Source organism: Chroicocephalus ridibundus, chromosome 4, assembly GCF_963924245.1.
Source record: "Chroicocephalus ridibundus chromosome 4, bChrRid1.1, whole genome shotgun sequence".
NCBI classification, from domain to species: domain Eukaryota; kingdom Metazoa; phylum Chordata; class Aves; order Charadriiformes; family Laridae; genus Chroicocephalus; species Chroicocephalus ridibundus.
In genome coordinates this window covers 199477-221763 of record NC_086287.1, presented here as the reverse complement: position 1 = coordinate 221763, position 22287 = coordinate 199477, and the positions used below count along the sequence as shown (strand labels likewise).

General features: G+C 64.0%; 1 protein-coding gene across 1 annotated transcript; it reads left to right on the top strand.

Annotated features, from left to right (window-relative positions):
- The first annotated feature begins 102 nt into the window (after positions 1 to 102).
- On the top strand, positions 103 to 21824 carry ZDHHC5 (zinc finger DHHC-type palmitoyltransferase 5). Its single transcript, XM_063331449.1, has 12 exons — positions 103 to 211; positions 6402 to 7753; positions 16090 to 16211; positions 16665 to 16822; positions 16937 to 17109; positions 17221 to 17323; positions 17827 to 17918; positions 18025 to 18157; positions 18583 to 18706; positions 19673 to 19785; positions 19942 to 20816; positions 21210 to 21824. The coding sequence occupies exons 2-12, from the start codon at positions 7650 to 7652 to the stop codon at positions 21373 to 21375; spliced, it is 2163 nt and encodes a 720-aa protein (XP_063187519.1). The 5' UTR covers positions 103 to 211; positions 6402 to 7649; the 3' UTR covers positions 21376 to 21824.
- Positions 21825 to 22287: the final 463 nt, after the last annotated feature.

Here is a 22287-nt window from a genome sequence, read left to right as displayed (position 1 = left end):
CCCGTGACGCACGCCCGACCCCGGCCACCGCCCCGCCTCGCGCGCATGCGCACCGCCCCTTCCGGGCGGGTCCCTCGCGCGCGGCGGCCAATGAGGGGCGGTGGCGGGGGCGCGTGCCGTGCGCAGGCGCGGCCGTGACGTCGTGCCCAGCCGCCGCGCGCGGCGACCCTCCGTGACCGGGAGCGCTGCTCGCGGCCCCCGCGCGCCGCCGGTGAGTCACGTGGTCCGAGCCTCCTCCCCCCGCGGCCCCCCCCCCGCCTCGTCCCGCCGGTCCCGGGCCCCGCCGCCCCCGCCCGCCGCAGGCCCCGCGGGCCCGGCCAGCCCCGCCGCCTCCCCCGCCCGCCGCCGCCCCCCTGCGCCGCGCGGGCCCTGCTCCGGTCTCCCCCGCGCCGTGCTCGCCGGGGACCCCGGTGGCGAGACCCCCCCGGGCAACTCGGCGGTGCCCGGCCCCCGCCCGGCCGTGCCGGGCAGCCCCCCGCGCCCGCCTGGTGCCGGTGCCCGCGCCCCGCGGCACCGTTCCGCACCGCCGCCTCCCGGCCCTGCCTCACGGCCCGAGGCACCTCCCGGGCGGCGGCCCCGCTCCCTGCCGCCCCCGCCGGCACCGGGCCCTTCTCCCGCATGAGTCCCCTCCCCGCGCCCTGCCCGCCCAGGGGGGCTGGTCCCCGGAGGGCGCGCGTTGCCCCGGGCTGGGGAAAGCCGAGGGCGACCTGGGGCGAGTGTTGGGGGGCCACGGCGCCGGGCTGGGGGTGGGCAGGGGCACCCCGGGGCGGTGGCAGGAACCTCCCCGGCGCCTCATAAAACCGCCATACCTCTGCTTCCCGGCGGCCGTGCCCGAGCACACACCGGGGCTGCCGGGGGTGACACCCTGCTCCCCGCCACGGCCCGGGCCTCCGCGGCGCAGTGCCCCCCGGGAGCACGCTCCAGTGCCGGTGTGACGGGCTGCCCTCGCTTGGCCGGGATTCTCCGGAGCCCAAATTCTAAACAAAGTGTGGAACCCCCGGATCACTGAGTCGGTGTCGTGTCTCCCTGAGGGGAGATAAAACCCCGCGGTCCGGGGGGAGCGGCCGCTCTCACCTTCCTCCGGCCAGCTCCTGGGAAGTGCTTTTCCCCTGGTCGGCCGGCTCCCTCTCCGGCACAGCTCAGAATTTGGGGGTTGGGGGAAGGGGGCTTCTCTGCACTGGGCACTGCTGGTTTTTTCAGGGGGTACAAAACACGACCATCTGCTCGTCTGGATCCAAACGAGGGCAGCTGGTGTTGGAGCCTCGTAGTGGGCTTAATCTAACGGCCACCGTCGCTCCCTCCGGTCGGGACAGTGGTTGGTCTGTAGCAGAGCGCTTGGGTCCTTCATTCCTCCTGGTTTCTGAGGTCCAGCCCAGGCGGGGGACGGTTACGGTGGCAATTGGGTGGAGCCGATGGGCTCCAAGGGGAGAACTCCGGTTCCAGGGGCCGTTCACGGCTGTCACGGGGCTCGTTGCTTCCCTCACCGGCGGCTGCCTCTCGTAGCGCCGCGGTGAGCGGCTGGAGCTGCTCCTCGCCCACTGTGGTTCTTCCCTGTGAAATGGGGCTAATCCCGTGTAAACCGACGAGGCGGGCAGGGAAGGAGGGCGGGAGTGGTGTAAGCCACAGATCAGCACCGAGGGGTTGCCAGCCCTCGAGCTGTTGTCCGCAATAAAGTAATTGTCCTTTTACTGTATCTTATTCACCTTAAACAACCTCTGTGCCTCACTGCGGGAGGCGCGGTTATGCGAGGTGTAGACCATGTCCCCTGAAGCCGGGAGGGCGGTGGGGGAAGCCTAATTCCATCCAGTTTTCCGAACTTTCCTGCAGAGTGTCCGGTATGCGTCGCCGCGCATCCTCCTCCTGTGCTAGAAGCAGGAAGGTGTCACCAAATTGTGGCATTGAGGCAGGGACTCCTGTTCAGGTGCAGCGCTGAGCGCAGTCGAGCCTGAGCTCTGCGTCACCGTGGTGGGGGCAATGAGAAAACTGTCTCCTGTGGGGAGACCCCACAGCTCCGTGTTGCTGGGGGGATCCCGGTGTTTGCTGCTCCCTGTGCCATCCCGCTGACGGCTTTGCCTTCCAGCGTGTGTTCTGCACCGTGGCCCGCGGTGTCCAGCCCTGGTGCCTGGGGTGGAAGATCCCCCTTCGGCTTCTTGCCAGCCGGGCTTTGCGGCCATGGGACCCCTGCGGCGGGGGGTGCTGGCTGGAGCCCCCTCCCCATCCCGCTGGTACCTCTCCCCGCGGGAGGACGGGGAGGGCAGCGGAGGCAGGTGACATTCCCGCGCTGGTTGGTTGGGGCCAGCTGTGCGGCTGGCCAGCAGGTTTGAGGGCGCTTTTGCTCTCTCTGGTAATTTTTAGAGCCTTAAAGCTCAGCAGCAGGTGAGATCTGATTGTGCAACCTCAAGATTAGCAGAGAGGGGCCTGTGGGGGGAGAAAAGGGGGCCCTTGGGCTCAGGATGGCCTTCTTGCTGGGGCTCAGCGGTGGGAGGCAGGGGGTGCCGAGGCTGAGGACACAGTGAGCTCCGGAACAGGCTTCTCGCCCGACGGCCGGGCGTAGCTACCCAAAACAGAGGGGGAACAGCCAAAGCACATCCCGTCTTTGTGCGATCCGGCACCTGCCCTCCCTGGGAGTTGCCTCACGTGGAAGGAATTGTGTGTGTGTGTCTGAGCCGCGCCGTGGGAACCTGGCCGGTTTGGGGCAGGCGGGTGGCGGGGAGGTGACGCAAGCTTGGGAACCGGTAACCGAGAGCGAGCTCTCCCCTCCCCGTGCTCCCGGCCCCGGGCGGTGGTGAGAGGCGGCCCGTCTAAGGGAAGCTGGTAACGTTGGTGTGCGTGTTTCCTCCTTCCAGGGGCAGGAGCGCGCTGAGGAGCTGCCGTGGTTATCGACAGCCACTGAAATAAGGAAGGGAATGTTGCGAGCTGGTTAGACATGTTTTCCCCGACCCAGCAGAGGTGGGGAGAGCCCGGTGAGGCGTGTTCTCGTGTCCCGGCTGATGCTGCAGAAAGATTGAGCCACAAAGCGCCCGGCTCTTCAGGCTACGTCTGGGTCGGTTGCGGGAGAAGGCGGCGAGAAGGGGCTCGTGGCAGACCCAGAAAAGCCAGGTGGGAAGGAAGGGGGCTGCGCGGGGCTTCGAGAAGCAAGCACTGGGAGAAGAGGAAATTAGAGTGAGATGTTACAGGGCCTTCACCAAAGAAAAGGAGGCTCAGTCTGAAAGAAATGGAAGGTGGCAGCGGTCGCACTTGGAAATGCCCTGAGGGAAGGAATTAAAAAGTGAAGGAAGTCCCCAGAAATGCAGACGAGGGGAAATAGAAGCAGCCCCTTGTATGAGTGGAGGGAAAGCCTTGAGACCGGGGAAGAGTGCTCTGGAGGTGGCTGCGCAGAGCGGAGCCAGGAAAATAATCTGAATGAGGGGGTGCTAGGATTGGAAAAACAGGTGTAATTCCCAAGGGAGAGGGAAAGGGGAGTCACCGGTGACATGCAGGCTGGGCAGAGCTTGATTGGGGGAGGAAAGAGCAGGGCTGAGCCGAAGGCAGGTCTGGAGAAGCTGGGAGGGAGGAGTTGCTGGGCTGGAAGTGGCAGAGGGAGAGGGATCGGGGGCAGGAGCGGAGCCCGCGTGTGCCTCAGGTAAGGCGAGATGAGCCTGGGGCTCCTTCCAGCAGGGGCGGCTGTGAGTGGCCTTTGTGGATGGGGACAGAGTGGCCAGAGAGACAGAGGGTTTGGGAAGAAGGTAGAGGGAAAGGAGGGGTTGGTAGAGCAGAGGTAGACGGGTTGCAAGGCCGCAGAAGGGGAAGGCGAGGGAAGAAAGCGCATATTTGGGAGAATCCGTGTGAGTGTGGCCTGAATGGACATAATCTGTGGGAAATCAGGGTGGATTTTGCTTGTGTTTCTGCTGGACACCAGGGTAAATGCCAGGGATAGTCAGGGTGAGGTGAGACACGTGGTTTAGCCCAAAGAAAAGAGAAAAAGACACCTTGAAGATCGCACAGCAGAGATCCTGCCCCCCGTGCCATGCTGCACCCTGGGTGGCTTCAGCATCCTGGGTATCCCCATCCACAGGGGGTGGGACCCGCTGCCTACTGGCTGGGGCTTGGGGGCAGCAGCTGAGCCCTCCGGCAGAGTGGGCGCTGGGGCTGGGGGGCTCCGGAGGGCCCAGCACGGACGGGGCTCCGGGAGGCACCCTCTGGGATGGGCTCGGCGGCCGTTCGGGGGTTTGAGGGCTTGTGGGGTGATTCTGGAGTGAAGGCGGCGAGGAGCTGGGGGATGTGTTTGCATTGCTTCTCGCTTGGGTGCCGCTAATGACGGCGCTCGGGATTTCTCCCCCACACGCAGTGCTTGCTCAGGTGGAGTGTCCCAGGAGCAATTATCTTGGCTCGCGCCTTCTCTGTGCGGTGAGGAGCTGGCTCCCGCGCTCCCCGGTGCTCATTTCTGCACTGAGCCGAGCTGGCACGCGGACCTTCCCAGCGGCACGGCGCACCAGGTCACCCGTGCGAGGGGCTGGAGCGCTTGGATCTGTGTCTCCGTCTTCAGGTGGAACGTCAGGGGCAGGACCCGCTCGGGGAGGCCGCTCCGATGTCGCGGGCAACCTCTGGGGAAAGGCGGAAGACACGCTGATGGGGCTGGGCGAGGAGCAGGGTGGAGAAGGGCTCTGGAGGAGGAATATCCCAGGAAAAAGCTCCTTTGGTCTGACAGTATCTGTTTGAGTTCAAGGTGTGGCTTTGTTTTCATGGCGGAGCCTTTCAAAGGGCTGGGGTGTTCTGTTACAGCAGATGAGCGTGTTAGCAGATTGCTCCTGCTAAAGTAATTAGCAGTGATGTCATCTTTAAACTTCCGAGTAACCTATCCCTAGAACTGCTGCCCTCCCGGACCACAGCGGCAGCCAGCTCCGGCCAGCCCTTCCCTCCATGGGTGATGGCGCAGCTTTGCGGGGTGTCGGGATTTTCCCCAAATCGTGCATCTCTGGGGCTCATTCTTTTCTCTCGCTGAAGCTCAGCGCCGTGTTTTGGGGGGCAGAGCGATGGCGGGAGCTGCTGCAATCCGGGAGCTCTGTGCCGGTTGTGAAACCGCCACTTTCCCTGGTGTTACCCTGAAACTCACCGCGGCCGAGAGCTGCCGCCAGGTGAAACCAGAGCTTTCCCCAGCATCAGTCCAGCATTTCCTCTCGGTCACAAGGACAAAAAAACCCAACAAAACCAACTCGGTTTGAGAAGTTGAGCTGCGTTTCTGCAAAGGAAGAGCTGCTTCGTGGTGGGAGCGGTTTCTTCATTAGTCAGCCAAAGTGACTGACGCCTTGTTTTGTGACTGAACCGATTTAATTGTAATATATTCTTGTCATTAAACGTGCCTTTAATTTTGTGCTGCAGTTCTCTCGCCCTTCGTGAGTGTTTAGTCAGCACTAGGTATTTTTCTGTCCACTCCAAAGAGGGGGAAAAAAAAAAAGCTTTGGGAGGAAGAAGGGGAGCAAACTGGAAGGAGACAGTGCAGGAGTCGCCAGGGCACAGCGCAAGTGAGGCAGCGGAGCGGGGAACGGGTGACAAGGGAGGAATGGCTGCCGTGGCAGTGACAGCAGGTGCGATACCATCGGCGTCGGGCTCCTCCGGCGGCTGACGTGGGCCCTGGGGTGTTTGGAGCTTGGGGCAGGTCGGTGTCTCCTTCTGCCTTTTCCAGAAAAGTTGGGTTTTCCGTGTTTTCTGTGGCGCTCCCTCCTGCGTCCCCATGGTCAGCCAAGGGTGGCATGTTGCCAAAACAGCCGGGGCTACGTACTGAGAACCCAGCGCTCCTTCGTCCGGAGCTACGAGTGCCTCCTCCGGTCGGGGGACTCAGGTTCTCCACGGCCTCTCCCGCCTCCTGCCTTCCAGGGGAAGGGGACGAGATTCCCGGCTGTCTCTTCCTGCCGCGGTCTCCACCCTCACATTAAGTCTCCAGGCCTCTGATCGGCCCCTTCGCCGTCGGCCCGGGCCGCACCTGCGGAAAGGCAGTGGGCAAGCAGCTGTGGGGTCCCTCGTCTTGTTCAGGGCTCAGCATGGATTTCTCAGGGGGTCTCCGGTGGGTGGGTGCCTCGGCTTTCTCTGCAGCGGGGCCTCGGGGTGGGGAGGGAGACGGCAGAGCCGCAGCCGGGCCCCTGTGGCTAATGACGGCCTCCACGGGGTGGTCATCACTCGGTTCTGCTGATGCTGGATGACGGGACGGGGGCTGCAGCGTCAGCCTGTGTCAGAGCTGGGCTGGGAGAGCGGCATCGTGCTGAGGGGCACCTGCCAGCGGGGTTTTAACTCTACCGGGCGCCGTTTCCATCTTCCACTAAATGCCCACCCCATGTCCCGGGGAGCTCGCTGTTACTTCAGGGAGTGGTTTTACGTGACCGTGTCTCTTCTCTTGCTTTGCTAATTTTATTTTTTTTTTTTCTTAGGTGAGCTGTGTCGTACCAGATGTCAAGTTTTAATGATTTTATGTAGTTTTTTTTTAAAAGACGAGTGGATTAAGGAAGAAGAATTTTACTGAAGGAAGGGGGGAAAAAAATGGAGCCATTTGGAACAAACTGAGATCTTCCCCTGTACCGCTCAGGCCATGGGTGAGACAGACCTATTCAGCATCGCTTCCACCATCGGTTCTCTTCTGGGCTTGTAAAAGCGCTCCCTGAAAGCTCTCCTCCGGATCTCTCTGTTATCCTACCCTGCGCTGCTTGGAAATGGTTGCTGCAGAAAAGATTTAATGAAATTTTCGTCAATTCCCAACCTCCGAGTGGATACTAAGCCTGTGGAAAGGCCTGGGGGGTCAGGAGAAAGGAACAAGTAGGAAGAGGACGAAAACACACAATCCGCTGGACCTTCCCCTCCCGCCCCCCTCGCAAAGAAAGGATTTACAGCTCAACCTTGCACCAGCTGTTCCTCGGCTTTAACAGTCAAGAGAGAAATAAATAAAATTAAACAGCCACCGCCAGCCAGCCAGTCCCGGATCCCGGTGAAATCAGGGAGAGTGTTCCTGTGACCCCCCCAGCGAGGGGGAGGAGGAGGAGGAGGGGGCACAGCAGTGCTGGAGGAAGCTGGGCAGATTGCTTGCGAGACAACCCCCCTCCTCCCGAGCATCAACCGGAGGGGGCTGCAGCACATCAGGGGGCGGATTAAAAAGGAGAAGTGGCTTCCTTGAGGCTCCCGGAGTGGCTTTTTTTGCAAGAAGTTTACCCGTATCTTGCTGTTTCCCAGGGTGCTCGCTGGGTGGGAAGGTGCCCACCCAGCTCCTCGCTTGCCCGAGCTGGGAGGTTTCCCTGCCCCGTGGTGCCGCTGTCAGCCGTGGGGACCTGCTTTTTGCAGGCTGTTGCCTGACGCAGGAAAGCTCATGAGGGCTCTCGGTGTTCCTGCCCCAACGTTTTAAGTCCAAATCTGGTTCTCGGTTCTGAATTTTTAATGTTTTTAACCCCGCTTCCCTGCACCCGCGAGCTCTCGCAGGACAGAGCGTAGTGTGGACGCCTTTCCTGGGCCTCCAGAGACCGCCGTGGACTTCTCCGGACCCTCCACCCCGGTCGGAGCTGGCCCCGGGAGCAGGCGCGGAGGCCGGGTAGCGGTTTGCCCCCATCCCTCTCCCCTCCCCTTCTCGCCTGGCTCCGACTCCGCTGGGCCTGGGCTATGCTGCGGGGCGGACCCCCCACCACAGCTCCAACATGCCAGCAGCATCTGGAAAGAGATTCAAACCCAGCAAATACGTCCCGGTCTCGGCTGCTGCCATCTTCCTAGTGGGAGCCACCACCCTCTTCTTTGCCTTCACGTGAGTCCCAGCCAAAGAGCGGGGAGGGCGAAGGGGGACCCGGCCCCTCCGTGCCGTGCCATGAGGTTGGGGGGCAGAGACCACAGGGGGGTTATCCAGCAGAGGAGCTGTGGCTTCTGGCTGGACTAAAGCGGGGATGATGCGCTCTGGGTGCGAAGGGATGGCCGATGGAGTAGCCCTGCCATCCTGGGAGCACTTCAGCCTCAGCTGGACCCGTTTTGCTGGGTTTTCCCGTGAGATGAGCCAGAGGAAGCGGGGCACGGTGGATCCAGGGCACAAAGGTGATGAGGGGACTGGAACATCTCTCTCATGAGGAAAGGCTGAGGGACTTGCGTCTTTATAGTCTGGAGAAGAGAAGACTGAGGGGGGATCTTATCAATGCTGATAAATACTGAAAGGGGGGGTGTCAGGAGGATGGGGCCAGGCTCTTTTCAGCGCTGCCCAGCGACAGGACAAGGGGTAATGGGCACAAACTTGACCATGGAAAGTTCCATCTAAACATGAGGAGGAACTTCTTCGCTGTGAGGGTGGCAGAGCCCTGGCACAGGCTGCCCAGAGAGGTGAGGGAGTCTCCGTCTCTGGAGACATTCAAACCCGCCTGGACGCGTTCCTGTGCCACCTGCTCTGGGTGAATCTAGGTTGGACTAGATGATCTCCAGAGGTCCCTTCCAGCCCCGACCGTTCAGTGATCCCAGTGAGGATCCTTGCCACCGCTCGGCTCCAGAGCCCGGCAGCCGCTCCTCTCCCGTTCTCAGGTGTTTGCACAACTCACTCGTCTTGCTGGCAACTCACTCGCGAATCAGCCAGGCTGGGAATTCGTTTGTGACCTATAGGTGGAAAATGGCATAGATAATTTTCTCCTTCGGAGCAAAGTGAAGTGGTTTGGTGGACTGGGGCAGGCTCCGTGTTATTTTTAGGGTTTTGTAACTGGTTTGTGAGCCACAAAGGAAAGTTCAAGGAGAAGCACTCCGGCCCCTGCATGGGTCTCTCGCTGCTGTTGATGTCAGCTTTGCCCTGAGGACACCAGGGTTCAGTATCTCTGGAGAGGACCCGAAGGAGGTGACCTGCCAGCGGAGGGGAAAAGCCAGGCTGTAAAATGGTACCAGTCACTGGAGAGGGCCAGACCCTACCGTAGGGATCTCCCTGGGCTGGGAGAGGGGTAGGGCTGCTGCTCACCCTAACATTTTCACTTCCCGGGTGACAAATAGCTCATTAACAGTCGCTGGGGGCCGAGCTGAGCTGGTTTGGGGTGATGTTGGGGGGGCAGGACCTGGGGGCACTGAGGAGGCGGCCGGGCTGTCGCTGAGCCCCACAGGGACCTGCGCTCCCTGCTCCAGCGGCCAAGGCACGTGTGTGCGGGGCAGGAATGCCAGACCAGGGCGACCGGGACTGGGTATCAAATCCCACAGAGTGCTTCTGGGGCCGGGATCTGAGAGGGGATGCGTTTGGGCTGTCAGCAGAGAGATCTGTAGGTAAGACGGGTGTTTCTGCGTGCTCACACCATGGAGGGGTTGATGGTGGCTCCGTGCAAAGGGTTTGGGATTGTCAGGGCAGTCCGGAGACATGCCGGCCGCTGGCCTGGGGCGCAGGCAGCCACTGGCCCGGGCAGGGCAGAGGAGGCAGTGGGTGACTGCTGCCTGCATCCCCTCAATGCGGTGCATGTTGGTTGTCTCCCTTCCTTCCTCCCTCCCTCCATCCAGCTGCCCCTGGCTCTGCTTTGCCTCTCGAGCCTCCCCCTCCCTCCCTCCTCTCCCCATGCCTCCTCTCCTGCCCTGCCCCAGCGCACGCTGGTCTGGAGGTGGGCGGCCACAGTCTCACTGCTGGGCTCTGTCCCTCCAGCCCTCTGCGGGGAGGCAGGAGATCAGCCCAGATCCCTTTGTCCTTCTCTCCTCTGCCCCACAGGGTCCTGGCCGGGCAGAGAAGGGGGTGCAGCCCCTGCTCCCGGCAGCCTCTCCCGCTCCCTGGGGTGGCTTCCTCTTGCGGGGCACCATTGCCAAACTTCTGCGGGGCAAAAACCATTGTTAAACCTAGGGGCATGGGTTAGTGGTGTTTTTTGTCAGTGTTGGGCTGGTGGTTGGACTTGATGATCTGAGGAGTCCCTTCCAACCCGGGCAGTTCTATGATTCTGTGATTCTAATTGTGCCCCGGCCAGAGCTTTCCCTGCCGAGGGGTTTTACTGCCAGGGCTGGCATTAGCCAGGGCTGTTGTTAGCCGGGACTATGGGGTTTTACTGCTGGGGCTGTTGTTAGCTGGGGCCGGGGGAGGCAGCTCCTTCTGGGAGGCAGAAGGGCCATACGTGATGGCTGCTGCCGCTCCCGGGACGGAGCCATCACTGGCTGGAAGGTCACCGTGGCTTTAACGCCTGGCAACCGCCAGGCAATAAAAGAGTAATTTGACGACCAAAAGACAGAGCGGGTTTGATTTACTCCTTCCAGCTGGTGGTGTCGCTCAGAGGCGTGCAGGCTCTGAGCGTGTGCCGGGCCGGCGTGGCTGGCAGCTCCGAGGGTGGAGGTTTGGCTGCTTTGGGCTGTCAGACGCCCGCTGGAAGTCGCTGACTCCATGCGGCCACTCCAGGGGGATGAAGGAGAAGAGGAGGGAGCGGGTGATGTTCCCTGAGCCGCTGTGCCTGGCACACCGTGACCCAGGGGGGACAGGCTTTGTCACTTCGGGGGGGAATAGCCCTCCAGCCCACCCCCGTCCTTGCTGCTGTGTCCCAGCCGGTGGTGCCTGGCTGGAGCCGTCGCCACAGCTGCTTATCAGCGAGCAGCATGGTGCGAGGCAGCGCCGGGAGCAGCGCCGGGGCCGTGGAGCAGGTTTGTTCGGAACAGGAACACCTGGGCAGGGTCGCTTTAATTGTAGGTCAGTGGATGTTATTTAACCTACTTTGAGACACCAAATTAAATCTCAAGCGGAGCGGCGGGGTGCAGGGCACTTTCACACGGGTCGCTCGGTGGGGAGGCGGCTGCGTGCTGGCCAGGGAGGGTTTCGCTGTCAGCATCGGTCCCAAAGCTCTTACTCTGGGAAGTGAAATGGCAGCTGTGAGGTGGGGGGGCCCCAGGACACCTCCAGGCAGAGAGTGGCTGGAGCTCGGCACGGCTCTCCTGAAAGGTCCAATTGTGTTATTTCTAGTGTATCCACCAGACACCTTTTGGTCCATCCGCACTGGCCCAGGATTTGTATCTCTGGGCCAAGAGCTCTATTTAATTTAACTAGGAGATGCTGCAGAACACACGGCCGTTGAAATGATCTGGGGCTGATTGCGCTGGAGGGAGCAGGCAGCTGGGAGAGGGGCTGCTCCCGTCCCTGCTCTGGCAGCAGCTGGGGGTCTCTGTCCGGCTGGGGTCTCAAAGAAGTGCTGCTTTAGGACCAAAATTCCCCCCTGGGGTCGCTTTGTCCATTCCTCGGTCTTCCCCATGGTTTATACTGATCCCTGCTCCTGGTGCAGCCAGTCTCAGCCTCCTCTTCCCTCGGGAGGAGGGAGCACCCGGGGGCTCTATGGACACCGTGCCCTCGGTCGGCCTCTTCCTTCTCTTGACCTGGGCTCTTGCTTGTGGCCATGGCTCAGCAGGGCTTTGGGGGCTGTGTCAAAGGCTGCGAAGTATAAACTGTTCCTCACAATTAGGTGAATCTGTCTGTAAAACCTCTGACCCCGACTTTTCTGGGAAGGCTTCGAGGGAGCTGCGCTTGTTGGGGCAGGAGCTCTCACCTCTTCCAGCGCTGGTGGAGCAGAGAATGGAGAGGTGTGAGGACACGGTGGGCCGCGGCAGCTTCTGGAGCCGGTGGTGCCTCTGGCACACGCTGGGACACACAGTCCTGCTTGGATCCGCGCTTGTGGGACCGCGGCGGTGAGCAGGGGCTGTGTCGGCAGCAAGGTCGTCAGGAGAGTCCAGCCCTCGGAGAGCCCGGCCCTGGCACGGTGCCGGCCCCTCCGGTGCGCTGCGTGGCCGGTCGGAGTCCAGGAGTGCAGGCAGGGCGGGGAAGGTGTCCCTGGAGAGGGCAGGGGACGCGGGGTGGCTCCGGGCACGCGGAGGGGAGGAGAAGCCAGGCTGGGGAGTGACTGGCTTCTCCTGGTGTTACTGGTGGCAAAAAGCCCGTCTCAGATCCAGATGTGACTCAGTTCGCCCCAGGTTCCCCGATTTCTCTTATGTGCTGCCAGAGACGAGTCTCGACAGCTCCTCCAGCGATGGGCGTGCTTTGCATCCCAATCTGCAGAGGGAACTTGATGAGTTCTCCGGGACCTGTGTGGCCATGATGGCGAGCAGCCTTCCTCCTCCTCCTCCCCCTCCTCCTCCCCGGCTGCGCCGGGTGTCAAGGCAGGGTCTGCAGCCCCGTCTCTCTGTCTGGGAGAGCAAGAGGCAGAAACACGTCGGCGCTTTGATACGGAGGTTTCCGCTCGGGGATGGGCCGCCACCTTTGCTCCCTGCGCTGCAGAGGACCCTGTCCCCACCGCGGGGGGGCTGGTCTTGGGGAGGCAACTCCCCTGTGTTCGGGGCCATGAGCACGGATGCCAGCAGGCGGTTTGGTTCGAGTAGCAGGTGGTCTGTGTATCCTGAGGATTCCTGCGTCCCTCTGGCGTGGGGGGTCCCTGGAGAGAGCTGGGGGGGCGGCAGGCGGTGGGCTGGGAGGAGACCCCCGGTGGTGCTCAGCCTGGGGCTGCCCTCACGGCTGCGGGTCCTCCTGGCCCTGGGGAGGGTGTTCTACTTGCCTGGCCCCTGAAATCCCAGCCCCGCTGGCTCTGCGTCCCCGGCCGGTGGTGCTGGGTGCGGAGCAGCCCTGGCCCTGTCCCGCTGCCGGCAGCCGGCGAGACCTGATGAGGATGGGAGCTGTAGCTGGCCCCCGGGCGCCGCGCCAGCTTCTCCAATCGATTCTGCTTTCTGGAGGCTGACATTCAACCTTCCACCTGCCTGCGGAGTCTGGCAGGTTGGCTCTTGGAGAAATCGGGGTCCCGCTTTAGGGTTTGCAGCCCCCTGGCGTGGAGGCTGGGTTTGGAGGACGCGCTGCAGCGAGTCCTCTGAGCCCCCAGAGCAGAGCGGGGCTGACGAGGGGGATCGGTGACCCCAGGCAGGTCCTCTGTTTGATCCGTTGGCGTCATTGGTTGCCCTTTTAACGCTATGGCAGCAGCGTCCTCAGTGCCAAGGTGTCTGGACGCTGCTGGTGCTCCCTTAGCTAAAGGGTCGGTCTTTCTCATGCTGGGGGATCTGCTGGCCGCCCCCCGGGAGCCGTGCTTCTCCCTGCTGGGGAGGGTTCAGTGCCCAGACGGCACGGGAGGTGATGGGAGAGGCATTCCCTTCCCCAGGAAGGCCCCGCTCTCTGCCTGCCCCGGGGCTTTTCCCCTGTGCCACCGCCGCCAGGGCAGCTCAGCCCTTCCCTGCCGCGCCAGGGCCCGTCTCTCCAGGACGTGGGCTGCGTGTGCGGCTCAGCCTCGCTGCATTGCCCTCGTGCAGGGAGGGCTGGCATGCGGCGGGTCTCCCTGGCCCCCCTCAGGCCCTTTCAGGCAAAGATTTGGGCTGGGATATCCCTTCGTAGAGACAGGACCTCCTTGCTCGGGGTGTCTGGGGCTTTTCCTACCTTTAGGGCTCATCTGAGTCCCCCCTGCCCCTCTCCTCTCCTGCTCTTACCTGGCGGAGAGCAGAGCCGGGGAGGCTCCTCTGGAGTTGGGGTGCTCAGCTCAGTGATGTGGGGTGCTTGGCTCTGCCTTTTCTTTGGGCGAAGTGACTTTATGAGTGGCCACCTTCCCCTCGGCACTGTGTCTGTGTCTGGTGCCCAGGGCAGGGGAGGAGAGAATCACAGAATCTTCATGGTTGGAAAGGACCTTTGAGATCATTGAGTCCAACCAAACAACCCCCTCCGAAGGGGCTGCCCCGCCAGGAGGGCAGAGAGCAGCCCTGCCGCGTCCCTCGCAGACAGGGACAGCAGCGGCGATGAAGAGAGGTGGGGGCTAACGAAGCCACCCATCTCCTTGAAACCGCACCACTGGCATGGCCCCGGTGCTGGGAGCTGCGGGGATGGGCATTTGCCCCTTGCCCAGCTCTCCTTCGGCTGCTGGGCCAGTACCCACAGGTTGCGGCTCCCTGCCTTGCCAGCCTGCCCTGCCGCAAGTACCAGTTTCCCCTCTGCGAGACTGGGAGACTTTCTCCCCTTCGTTTTCTGCAAGCCACTCAAGCGTTTCTTGCTGGTGCTGTTGGGTGGGTGGCCAGGGGCAGCCCCGGCAGCAGCTGGCTTCTGGGGGCGGGTGGGACAAGCCCTGTCCCCGGGCACAGCCCATCGGAGGGGCTGGGGAGGCTGGGCGAGGTGTGACCTCCTTGCTCCTGGCGTGGCTTCCAGTCCCACAGCAGCCGGTCGTACTGGGCTAGCTGGGCTCGACGCAGCTAGCGTGTTCTTCCCTTGCTCAGGCCTCGGCCTCGCGATGTCACGTACGTCCCGTACCTCCGCGGAGCTGCTTCCCAAGGGTTTCGGGGCGCAGATTGGAGAGGGCTCCTCCTCACCGGCCCATCCCAGCTGCTCTGCGGAGGATCCGCCTGGCCAGCTTCCAATGGAGATGGCGGAGCCATTGGGGCTGGTGCCGGGCGGGCTGTGGAGGAGCCGCTCCCCGCCCTGCGGGAGAGCTCGTGGAGATGGGGAGGCAGCACCCAGGGTGCCCAGGAGAGCGCGGGGGGCTCCCGAGCAGCATGGAGGAGCGGGGGGGTGTGGAAGATGTTTTGGAGAAGACAGTTTGCAGGTGCAGCCCTGGTCTGGTTGCAGGGCTGGGGCCGGGAGGTGCTGCTGAGGGTGGAGGTGCCCGGCCCCGCGTCGGGCGAGGAGGAGCAGAAGGAGGAGTGTGCTGGGTGGCAGAGCAGGGCTGGCGTCCCGGTGCACTCTTGCTGGCCGGGCATCTTGTAAAGTCGAGAGGGTTTGTCCTCCCTCTCTCCTGTGCCTGGACCGGGACCGCCTTGTCCTTGTCCCTGGCCGGCGGAGGGCCGGTCCTGCTGCTGCGTCCCCCCTCCCCGGGTGCAGGGCATGGAGCCGTGCCCGGTGCTGGGTGCGCCCTGCCCGCCTCTCCCTCCTCCGCTGCCGGCTGGGTGCCGGGGCAGGTCTGCCCGCTCCGCCAGCCCGGACCCATCTCATCTCCTGCCCGACACTCGCCTGGCACCATCCCTGTCCCCTCACACCCTGTCCCCCTCACCCAGGGCCCTGCCAGCCCTGCACTGGGCTGAACTGGGGGAGAGCCCTGGACCGACGGCTCATTCACCATGGCAGGAGAGGGGCTGCCTCGCTGCTGACAGGACCCGTCCCCCGGCTGAGTCCCAGCGGGTGGTGGTGGAGGAGGGGACAGGACCAGCGCCTGCCCCTTCACCTCTACCTGCTCGGGGGCTGCGGGGGATTACGGCGCTGGCACCATATGTCACCCTGCCTGCGAGCCCCGCGCTCCGCTCCTGCTGCCTAAATCCATCTGCGGTTATCGCTGCGGGGGGAAGAGAGGGACAGATGCTGCCCTAGATCTGCGGGATTAAACTCCCAGCAGCAAAGCAGATTAGGGTATTACTCTGGCGCCTCTGAGGGGGAAGCCCGTTGTCCCGAGCCCGTGCCTGCCCGGGGCCAGGGGACAGCGGTGATTCCCTCACCGTGCTCCCACCCGGCCCCTCGGCCAGGCCCGCAGAGGAGCTGGGTGCTGCCCGGGGACAGCTGGTGCAGTGACGGGTCCCCACGTGCCACCAGAGTTGTCTCCGGGCTGATGTGAAGAGCAGGAGCAGCTCTGGAGGCACCAGAGCTGCTGCTGGTTTTCCGTCCCCTCGCGGGGTCCCCTGTGTCCCCTGTGCTCACGGGTGTGACACATGAAAGGTGACACCTGGGTGCTTTGTGGCCGGATCCCTCCTGGTGTCCCCTGTGCCGTCGGCCTGGCTCACCCCGCTGTCGCTCCCTGCGGTGGCGGGGTCCTGCACCGGCGGCGCCAGTGGGGCTGCAGGTGCACGGGGCAAGCGGTGGTTTTGCTCCGTAAGGATTTGCCCGAGCGCTCCTGTAGCAGCCCCCAGAGGCGTCCCCGGGGCGGGGGTTTGGCTGGTCTTGGCAGGGGTCTGGTTGCACCGAGGTCCGTCTGCTCCGGGTGCAGCTCCAGCTCGGTGCGGGGACGCTGGGGAGAGCGAAAGGAAGAGCTGGTGGCAGGGAACCTCCCGGAAACACAGCGGGGATGTGGACTTCCCGTCCGGGCCACCACCGAGCACGGCAGGAATGGCTTACAGGGACGGCTGTGTGCTCAGGGGACACAATTAGCTGTCAGAGCTCAGTGTCCCCTACCCGGGGCTGCGCGAGGAGTGGCCCGTGGGACAGGGCCCGGTGTCTCACTGCTTTTGTGCCCGCAGGTGCCCGGGGCTCAGCCTGTACATCTCCCCTGTCATTCCCATCTACAATGCCGTCGTCTTCCTCTTCGTGCTGGCCAACTTCAGTATGGCCACTTTCATGGACCCTGGCATATTCCCGCGAGGTGAGTCTGGCTCTGCCCGGGAAGTGTCTTGGATAGAGCTGCCTCCTTCCACCCTTCCTCCGAGGTAAAGAGGATTAACAGACCCCGAACGGCTGGAGGAGAGCCCTCCATGCCCTGCCCGGGTGGGACCGGGTGGTGACACACGCTTTGGGGACAGTAGCTCTGGGTCCAGCACCCAGCCTGCAGGACCAGGCGTCGGGAGCAGGGGGAATCCCGGCACCCCGTATTGGGTACCCGGGGCTCAGGCCGGTGTCGTGGCTTCGGGGCAGGGCCTGGGCGAGCCCCCCCGCTCCTCTACCTGTATTTGGGGGTCCCCAGCCAGTCCCTGTGCCGGGTGCGATGGGCCTGGTGACAGAGGAGGGCGATGCCAGACGCCTCCAGCTCGGGGGGGCAGCTGGGCCCCGGCGCCACCTTCCCCCACGCCCTGACGCTGTGCTGGGGTTTCCCTGTCAGCTGAGGAGGACGAGGACAAGGAGGACGACTTCCGAGCCCCGCTCTACAAGACGGTGGAGATCAAGGGCATTCAGGTGCGCATGAAATGGTGCGCAACCTGCCGCTTCTACCGGCCGCCGCGCTGCTCCCACTGCAGCGTCTGCGACAACTGTGTGGAGGTGAGGAGCCGCCGCGTCTCGATGCCTCTCCCTTTCCACATAGAGTTTAATACGTAGCACGGGCAGGAGGCCCCGGCAGCCAGGCCCCTCACCGTGTCTTCTCCCCACCGACAGGAGTTTGACCATCACTGTCCCTGGGTCAACAACTGCATCGGGCGGCGCAACTACCGTTACTTCTTCCTCTTCTTGCTGTCGCTCACCACACACATCATGGGGGTGTTCGGCTTCGGCCTGCTCTACGTCCTCTACCAGGTGGAGGAGCTCTCCGGCGTCCGCATGGCGGTCACGTATCCTCTGCGCGGCTGCGGGAGCGGGGACGAGGCGGGGGAGGATGGTGGGGCTGGGGGCAGCGTGCTCTGGGGCAGGGCTGCGGCTCTTCCTTAGCTGCCTGCTGACAGTATGGTGGTGATGTGCGTGGCCGGCTTGTTCTTCATTCCCGTCGCTGGCCTTACGGGGTTCCACGTGGTGCTCGTGGCAAGGGGCCGCACTACCAACGAACAGGTATGTCTGGGTGCTGGTGCAGGGCTGCTAGCCCCCATCAGGCCACATTGGGGTATGTTTAGGGGCTCCCTGAGATGAGACAGACGTGGGGAGGCTGGATTCAGGCAAGGGGGGACCACTGAGTCGGTCGGGGGCTGGAGCACAAGATGTCGGTGAGGGGAGACTGAGAGCACCTCGTCTGCGCAGCCGGGAGACGGGATCTTTGCTGCGGCTGTTGGGAGGATGGAGCCGGGCGGGCTCCTCTCAGGGGGCAAGAGGGGACAGGCACAACTGGAAAGAAGGCAGCTTCCCGTTAGACATTAGGGAAAGAGTTTTCCCCCTCGAGGGTGGTTGAACGCTGGAACGGGGACCCGGAGAAGGGGGAGTATCTCCAAGTATCTCTGTCCCTGGAGACTGCCGTGAGTGATCTGGACAAACTGGGCAGCCCGGCCTGGCTGGCTGGACCAGGGACCTCCGGGGGTCCCTGCCCACCCCGGTACGCTGCGATGCTCCTCCTCCCACAGGTGACGGGCAAGTTCCGCGGCGGTGTCAACCCCTTCACCAACGGTTGCTGTAAGAATGTCAGCCGGGTCCTCTGCAGCTCCCCGGCCCCCAGGTGAGCCTGGCACAGCACGGCGGTGCCCCCCTGGCCCTGCAGCTCCCAGGCAAGTGGCCCCAGCCCGAGCTCCAGGCCCTGACCTTCCTCCCGCCCCTCTCCCTAGATACCTCGGGCGCCCCAAGGCTGAGCAGACGGTGCTGGTGAGACCCCCCTTCCTGCGGCCTGAGGTGTCGGACGGTCAGATCACTGTCAAGATCATGGACAACGGTATCCAGACAGAGCTGAAGAGGACGAAGGTGAGGAAGGTGGGGATTAGCGGTCCCTGCATTGGGGCCCTCCATGGAGCCCAGGGGTGCAGCCCTGCGTCCGTGAGTAAAGAACCAAGTGAGCCTCGTCACGTTCCCGTTGCCCTCCATGTCATCTTGCTCTGTGTCCCCACGGGACGGAAACCATGTCCCTCCCATGCGGCAGCAGCCACATGAGGCTTTGCACCCTCCATTGCCCTTCCCGGTCCCGTCCTTCCCCCTCGCAGCATCCCACGGAGGTTCCTCTTCCTCAGCACTCCCCAGCACCCAAGGCACGTGCCGCCTTCAAGCGCTCAGGATGGCCCGGGAGATGGCAGCGAGAGCCCCCGAATGCCACTGCCCGCTCCCTGCCTGTCCCGGGGGGGGCCGAGGTCTCGGCACCCCTCTGACCCTCCCTCTGCGCTTTGTCTCTGCAGTCCAAAGGAAGCCTGGAGGTGACGGAGAGCCAGTCTGCTGACGCCGAGCCGCCACCCCCACCTAAGCCAGACCTCAGCCGCTACACGGGCCTGAGGACACACTTAACCCTGGCCACCAACGAGGGTAAGGAAGGACGCAGGGTCCCAGGCAGCCGCTGGGAGGGGAGCCCAGGGCTGCGCCAGGCAGAGCAGGAGCCAGGGCCGTAGGCGGAACAGGGCAGACCTGAAGCACATCAGCACCGCCGCGTTGTGGGGCAGGACATGCCTGCGTCTCTGGGCTGGCATATGTGGCCCCTTGCACTTGGAGAAGCCACTGGGATGCTTACAGCCAGCTCTGCTCCGTCGCAGAGGAGCAGGAGGCCGAGCCGAGGCAGCGCGGTGCCTGTCCGGAGCCGCTGTGAGCTGCGACGCGTGGGCGGCCGTGCTGCCGTGCTGCAGGCAGGCGCAGGAGTGTCGCCCGGACGGCGGAGGCGAAGGAGTGGTGGGCCTGGCTTGGCAGCAGAGAGCACATTTGTGGCAGCCTGCGTGACTCGCTTTCCCCGCTTCCCTGAGCGCCAGCGAAGCAGCGCTTGGAGCTGCCGGCGTGGGCTTGGCGAGAGAGGTGGGATGTGAAGGGCAGAGCTTGGAAGCAGCCGCTTCCTGCAGCCGGCCAGAGGCCTCTGCAGCTCTCCCTGTCCCCCGGCCGGGCACAGCCCCGCTGCCCAGAGAAGGGCTGTGCCATGTGTGTCCGTGGGGTGATGGCCAGCAGGTCCATGGGGTGCCCGGGCACCCACTGACACCTCCATGCAGCGCACACCCCACCAACCCCAGGCTGTCACCCAGCTGGGGCCGCTGCAGGGGCATGGAAGTGTCAGCCCCAGACACATGTCCATGGGGACATGTTTTCCATCTCGCTCCGTTTCATCCGCCCCCGGTGCGCCTCTCCTCCAGCCTGTCCCTCTCTCTACCTCCGCCTCCCTGGTCTGTCCGCTCCAGGCTCCGAGCCGGTTCTTGGGGAGGGAGGGCAGGGCTCCCGTGGCGTTCCTTCCCCTGCGCAGCCCCGGGGAGCCGCCACCTGTCTGAGCGTCTTTCTCTCGTCCCCCACCTGCAGACAGCAGCTTGCTAGGCAAGGACAGCCCCCCGACACCCACCATGTACAAGTACCGGCCTGGCTACAGCAGCAGCAGCAGCTCGGCAGCTTTGCCCCACTCCACCAGCGCCAAGGTAAGGCCGTGCCCGCCGCCACCTCCCTGAGGCCGAGCGAGGGGGAGCCCAGCCTCCAGGGTATCCCCGCATCCTGGGGGAGGGTGCGGGAAGGGCGTTGGGAGCTTTGCGGGGGCCCCGTCTTCCTGCGGGTGAGTGCTGATCTCTGCCCCTCAGCTGAGCCGAGTGAACAGCCTGAAGGAGCCCAACTCCATCTGCGAGAGCAGCCGCAAGCCCAGCTACCGCTCGGAGCCCAGCCTGGAGCCCGAGAGCTTCCGCTCGCCCACCTTCGGCAAGAGCTTTCACTTCGACCCGCTCTCCAGTGGCTCCCGCTCCTCCAGCCTCAAGTCGGCCCAGGGCACGGGCTTCGAGATGGGCCACCTGCAGTCCATCCGCTCGGAGGGCACCACCTCCACCTCCTACAAGAGCCTGGTGAACCAGACACGCAACGGCAGCCTGTCCTACGACAGCCTGCTGACGCCCTCCGACAGCCCCGACTTCGAGTCGGTGCAGGCGGGCCCGGAGCCTGACCCGCCGGTGGGCTACACCTCGCCCTTCCTCTCGGCCCGCATCGCCCAGCAGAGAGAGACCGACCTGCACGGCCGCTTCGCCGCCGCCATCTCCCCCAAGCACGCGCCACCCCGCGAGCCCTCGCCCGTGCGCTATGACAATCTCTCCCGCCACATCGTGGCCTCCATCCAGGAGCGGGAGAAGCTGCTGCAGCAGCCGCCGCCGGCCCCGGGCAGGGAGGAGGACGCGGGGCTGGCGGACTCGGGCATCCAGTCGACGCCGGGCTCCAGCAACGCGCCCCGCACCAGCTCTTCCTCGGACGATTCGAAGCGCTCGCCCCTGGGCAAGAACCCGCTCACCCGCCCGGCCCCTCCCCGCTTCGGCAAGCCCGAGCCCCCCCGGGTGCGCTCCCTCGGCTCCCCCGACCAACCCGCCGCCCCCCACCTGGGCAAATCCGTGTCTTACAGCAGCCAAAAAACAGCCTCCCAGGCCGGCGTCCCCGAGACGGAGGAGGTGGCCTTGCAGCCATTACTGGCACCAAAGTAAGTACTGGCCACGGCTGCCTTGTGCATGGGGCGACCCGCAGCCCCACAGAGGGGGGTCCACAGAGCCATCCACAGCCCCACAGAAGTGGGGGGGGCCTCGCCAGGACACGCTGGAGGGATCCTGGTGCCCCCTCCAGCCCCCGGCAGCAGCAAAACGCCCCTCACTGGGGAGCGATGCTGCGCGTAGGCTGGAGGAAGGGCGAGGGAAATCCTCCTCCTCCTCCTCCCAGCACAGAGCTGGTGTCCCCCCGGACGCCCCCCTGGGCCTCCCGGGGAGCTGGAGCGGCGCGTGGGTGCTGCAGGTCCCCGGGGCTCCCTCCTGGGGTCCTGTCCTGCCCCCACCCCGCTGCCTCCCCCCTCACACCCGTGTCCGTCCTTCCTTCCCCCCAGGGACGAGGTGCAGATGAGAACAGCCTACAGCAAGTCCAACGGGCAGCCCAAGAGCCTGGGCTCGGCCCCCCCGGGCCCGGGGCAGGTGCCCCTCAGCAGCCCCACCCGTGGAGGAGTCAAGAAGGTCTCTGGCGTGGGGGGCACCACCTACGAGATCTCGGTATGAGGGGCACGGCCGCTCGCCCCCGCACCTGCCTCCCGAGGGACGTTCTGCGGCCGGACACTCTGCAGACTCCAGGGAGAGCCGGGACGGGGGGGGACGGGCCAGCAGCCCCCAACGCTTTTCTCTTTCTGCGCCCCCCTCCCCGGGACTCGGGGGGCTGACACACACCCGAGCAGGGCTGCTCCGCTGCCCCCCGCCCAGGACTGCCGCCCCGGCCGGCGCGGGGGCTCGGGGGCCACAGCCTGGCTCCGTCCCGGCTGGGCAGCCGCCCGTGGGCCTTGTGCAATCACTCGCTCGCCTAGCGTGGTAGGAACGGATTGTTTTTAAACCAGAATACTTTTTTTTATTATTATTGTTACGGATTCTATTTTTTTTCTCTTTCTGAGTTATCAGGTGTGTGTATATATAAATATCTATATATATAAATATAAATATTAAAAAAAAAAAAAGCAGAAATGATATATCTTACCCAGAGAGAGGAAGAAACTGCACCCTCCGTGCCCAGGGCCTGACCCCCACCTCATCCCTGCTCCCGCAGGAGGGATGTGGGGCCAGGGCCGCCCCCCGCATTGTTGGGATGAGCTGGGAGGCTGCTCTCCCCCAGGCGGGGCCGTGGGGTGCCCCAGCGAAGGCCAAGGTGCTGCTCCCCCACCCCAGTTCCTGTGGAGCCTCCAGCCCCGGCTCCCTCCCGGGGGGCTGAGGGCAGCCCCCTCCCCAGACCCCGGTGCCAGCTGCCACCCGTGGGCGCTGGACGGCACCGAGAAACACTCGCGGGCTCCGGCCCTTCCCCACCTGTGGTTTTTTTTTTGCTATTTTTATGTTTCCCCAGGGTTTGTGTTGGTTGGGGAGGGGGGGTTGTTGGTTTTGTTGCCTTTTTTTTTTTTTTTTTTTTTTAAATGGGTCTGATGGGGTTTT

Bases quoted from the DNA above. Each gene is read 5' to 3' on its own strand.
- ZDHHC5 (XM_063331449.1), top strand. From the start codon at position 7,650: ATGCCAGCAGCATCTGGAAAGAGATTCAAACCCAGCAAATACGTCCCG. The intron at 7,754-16,089 runs GTGAGTCCCAGC...TTGTGCCCGCAG, and splicing joins ACCCTCTTCTTTGCCTTCAC to GTGCCCGGGGCTCAGCCTGT. The intron at 17,919-18,024 runs GTGAGCCTGGCA...CCCTCTCCCTAG, and splicing joins TGCAGCTCCCCGGCCCCCAG to ATACCTCGGGCGCCCCAAGG.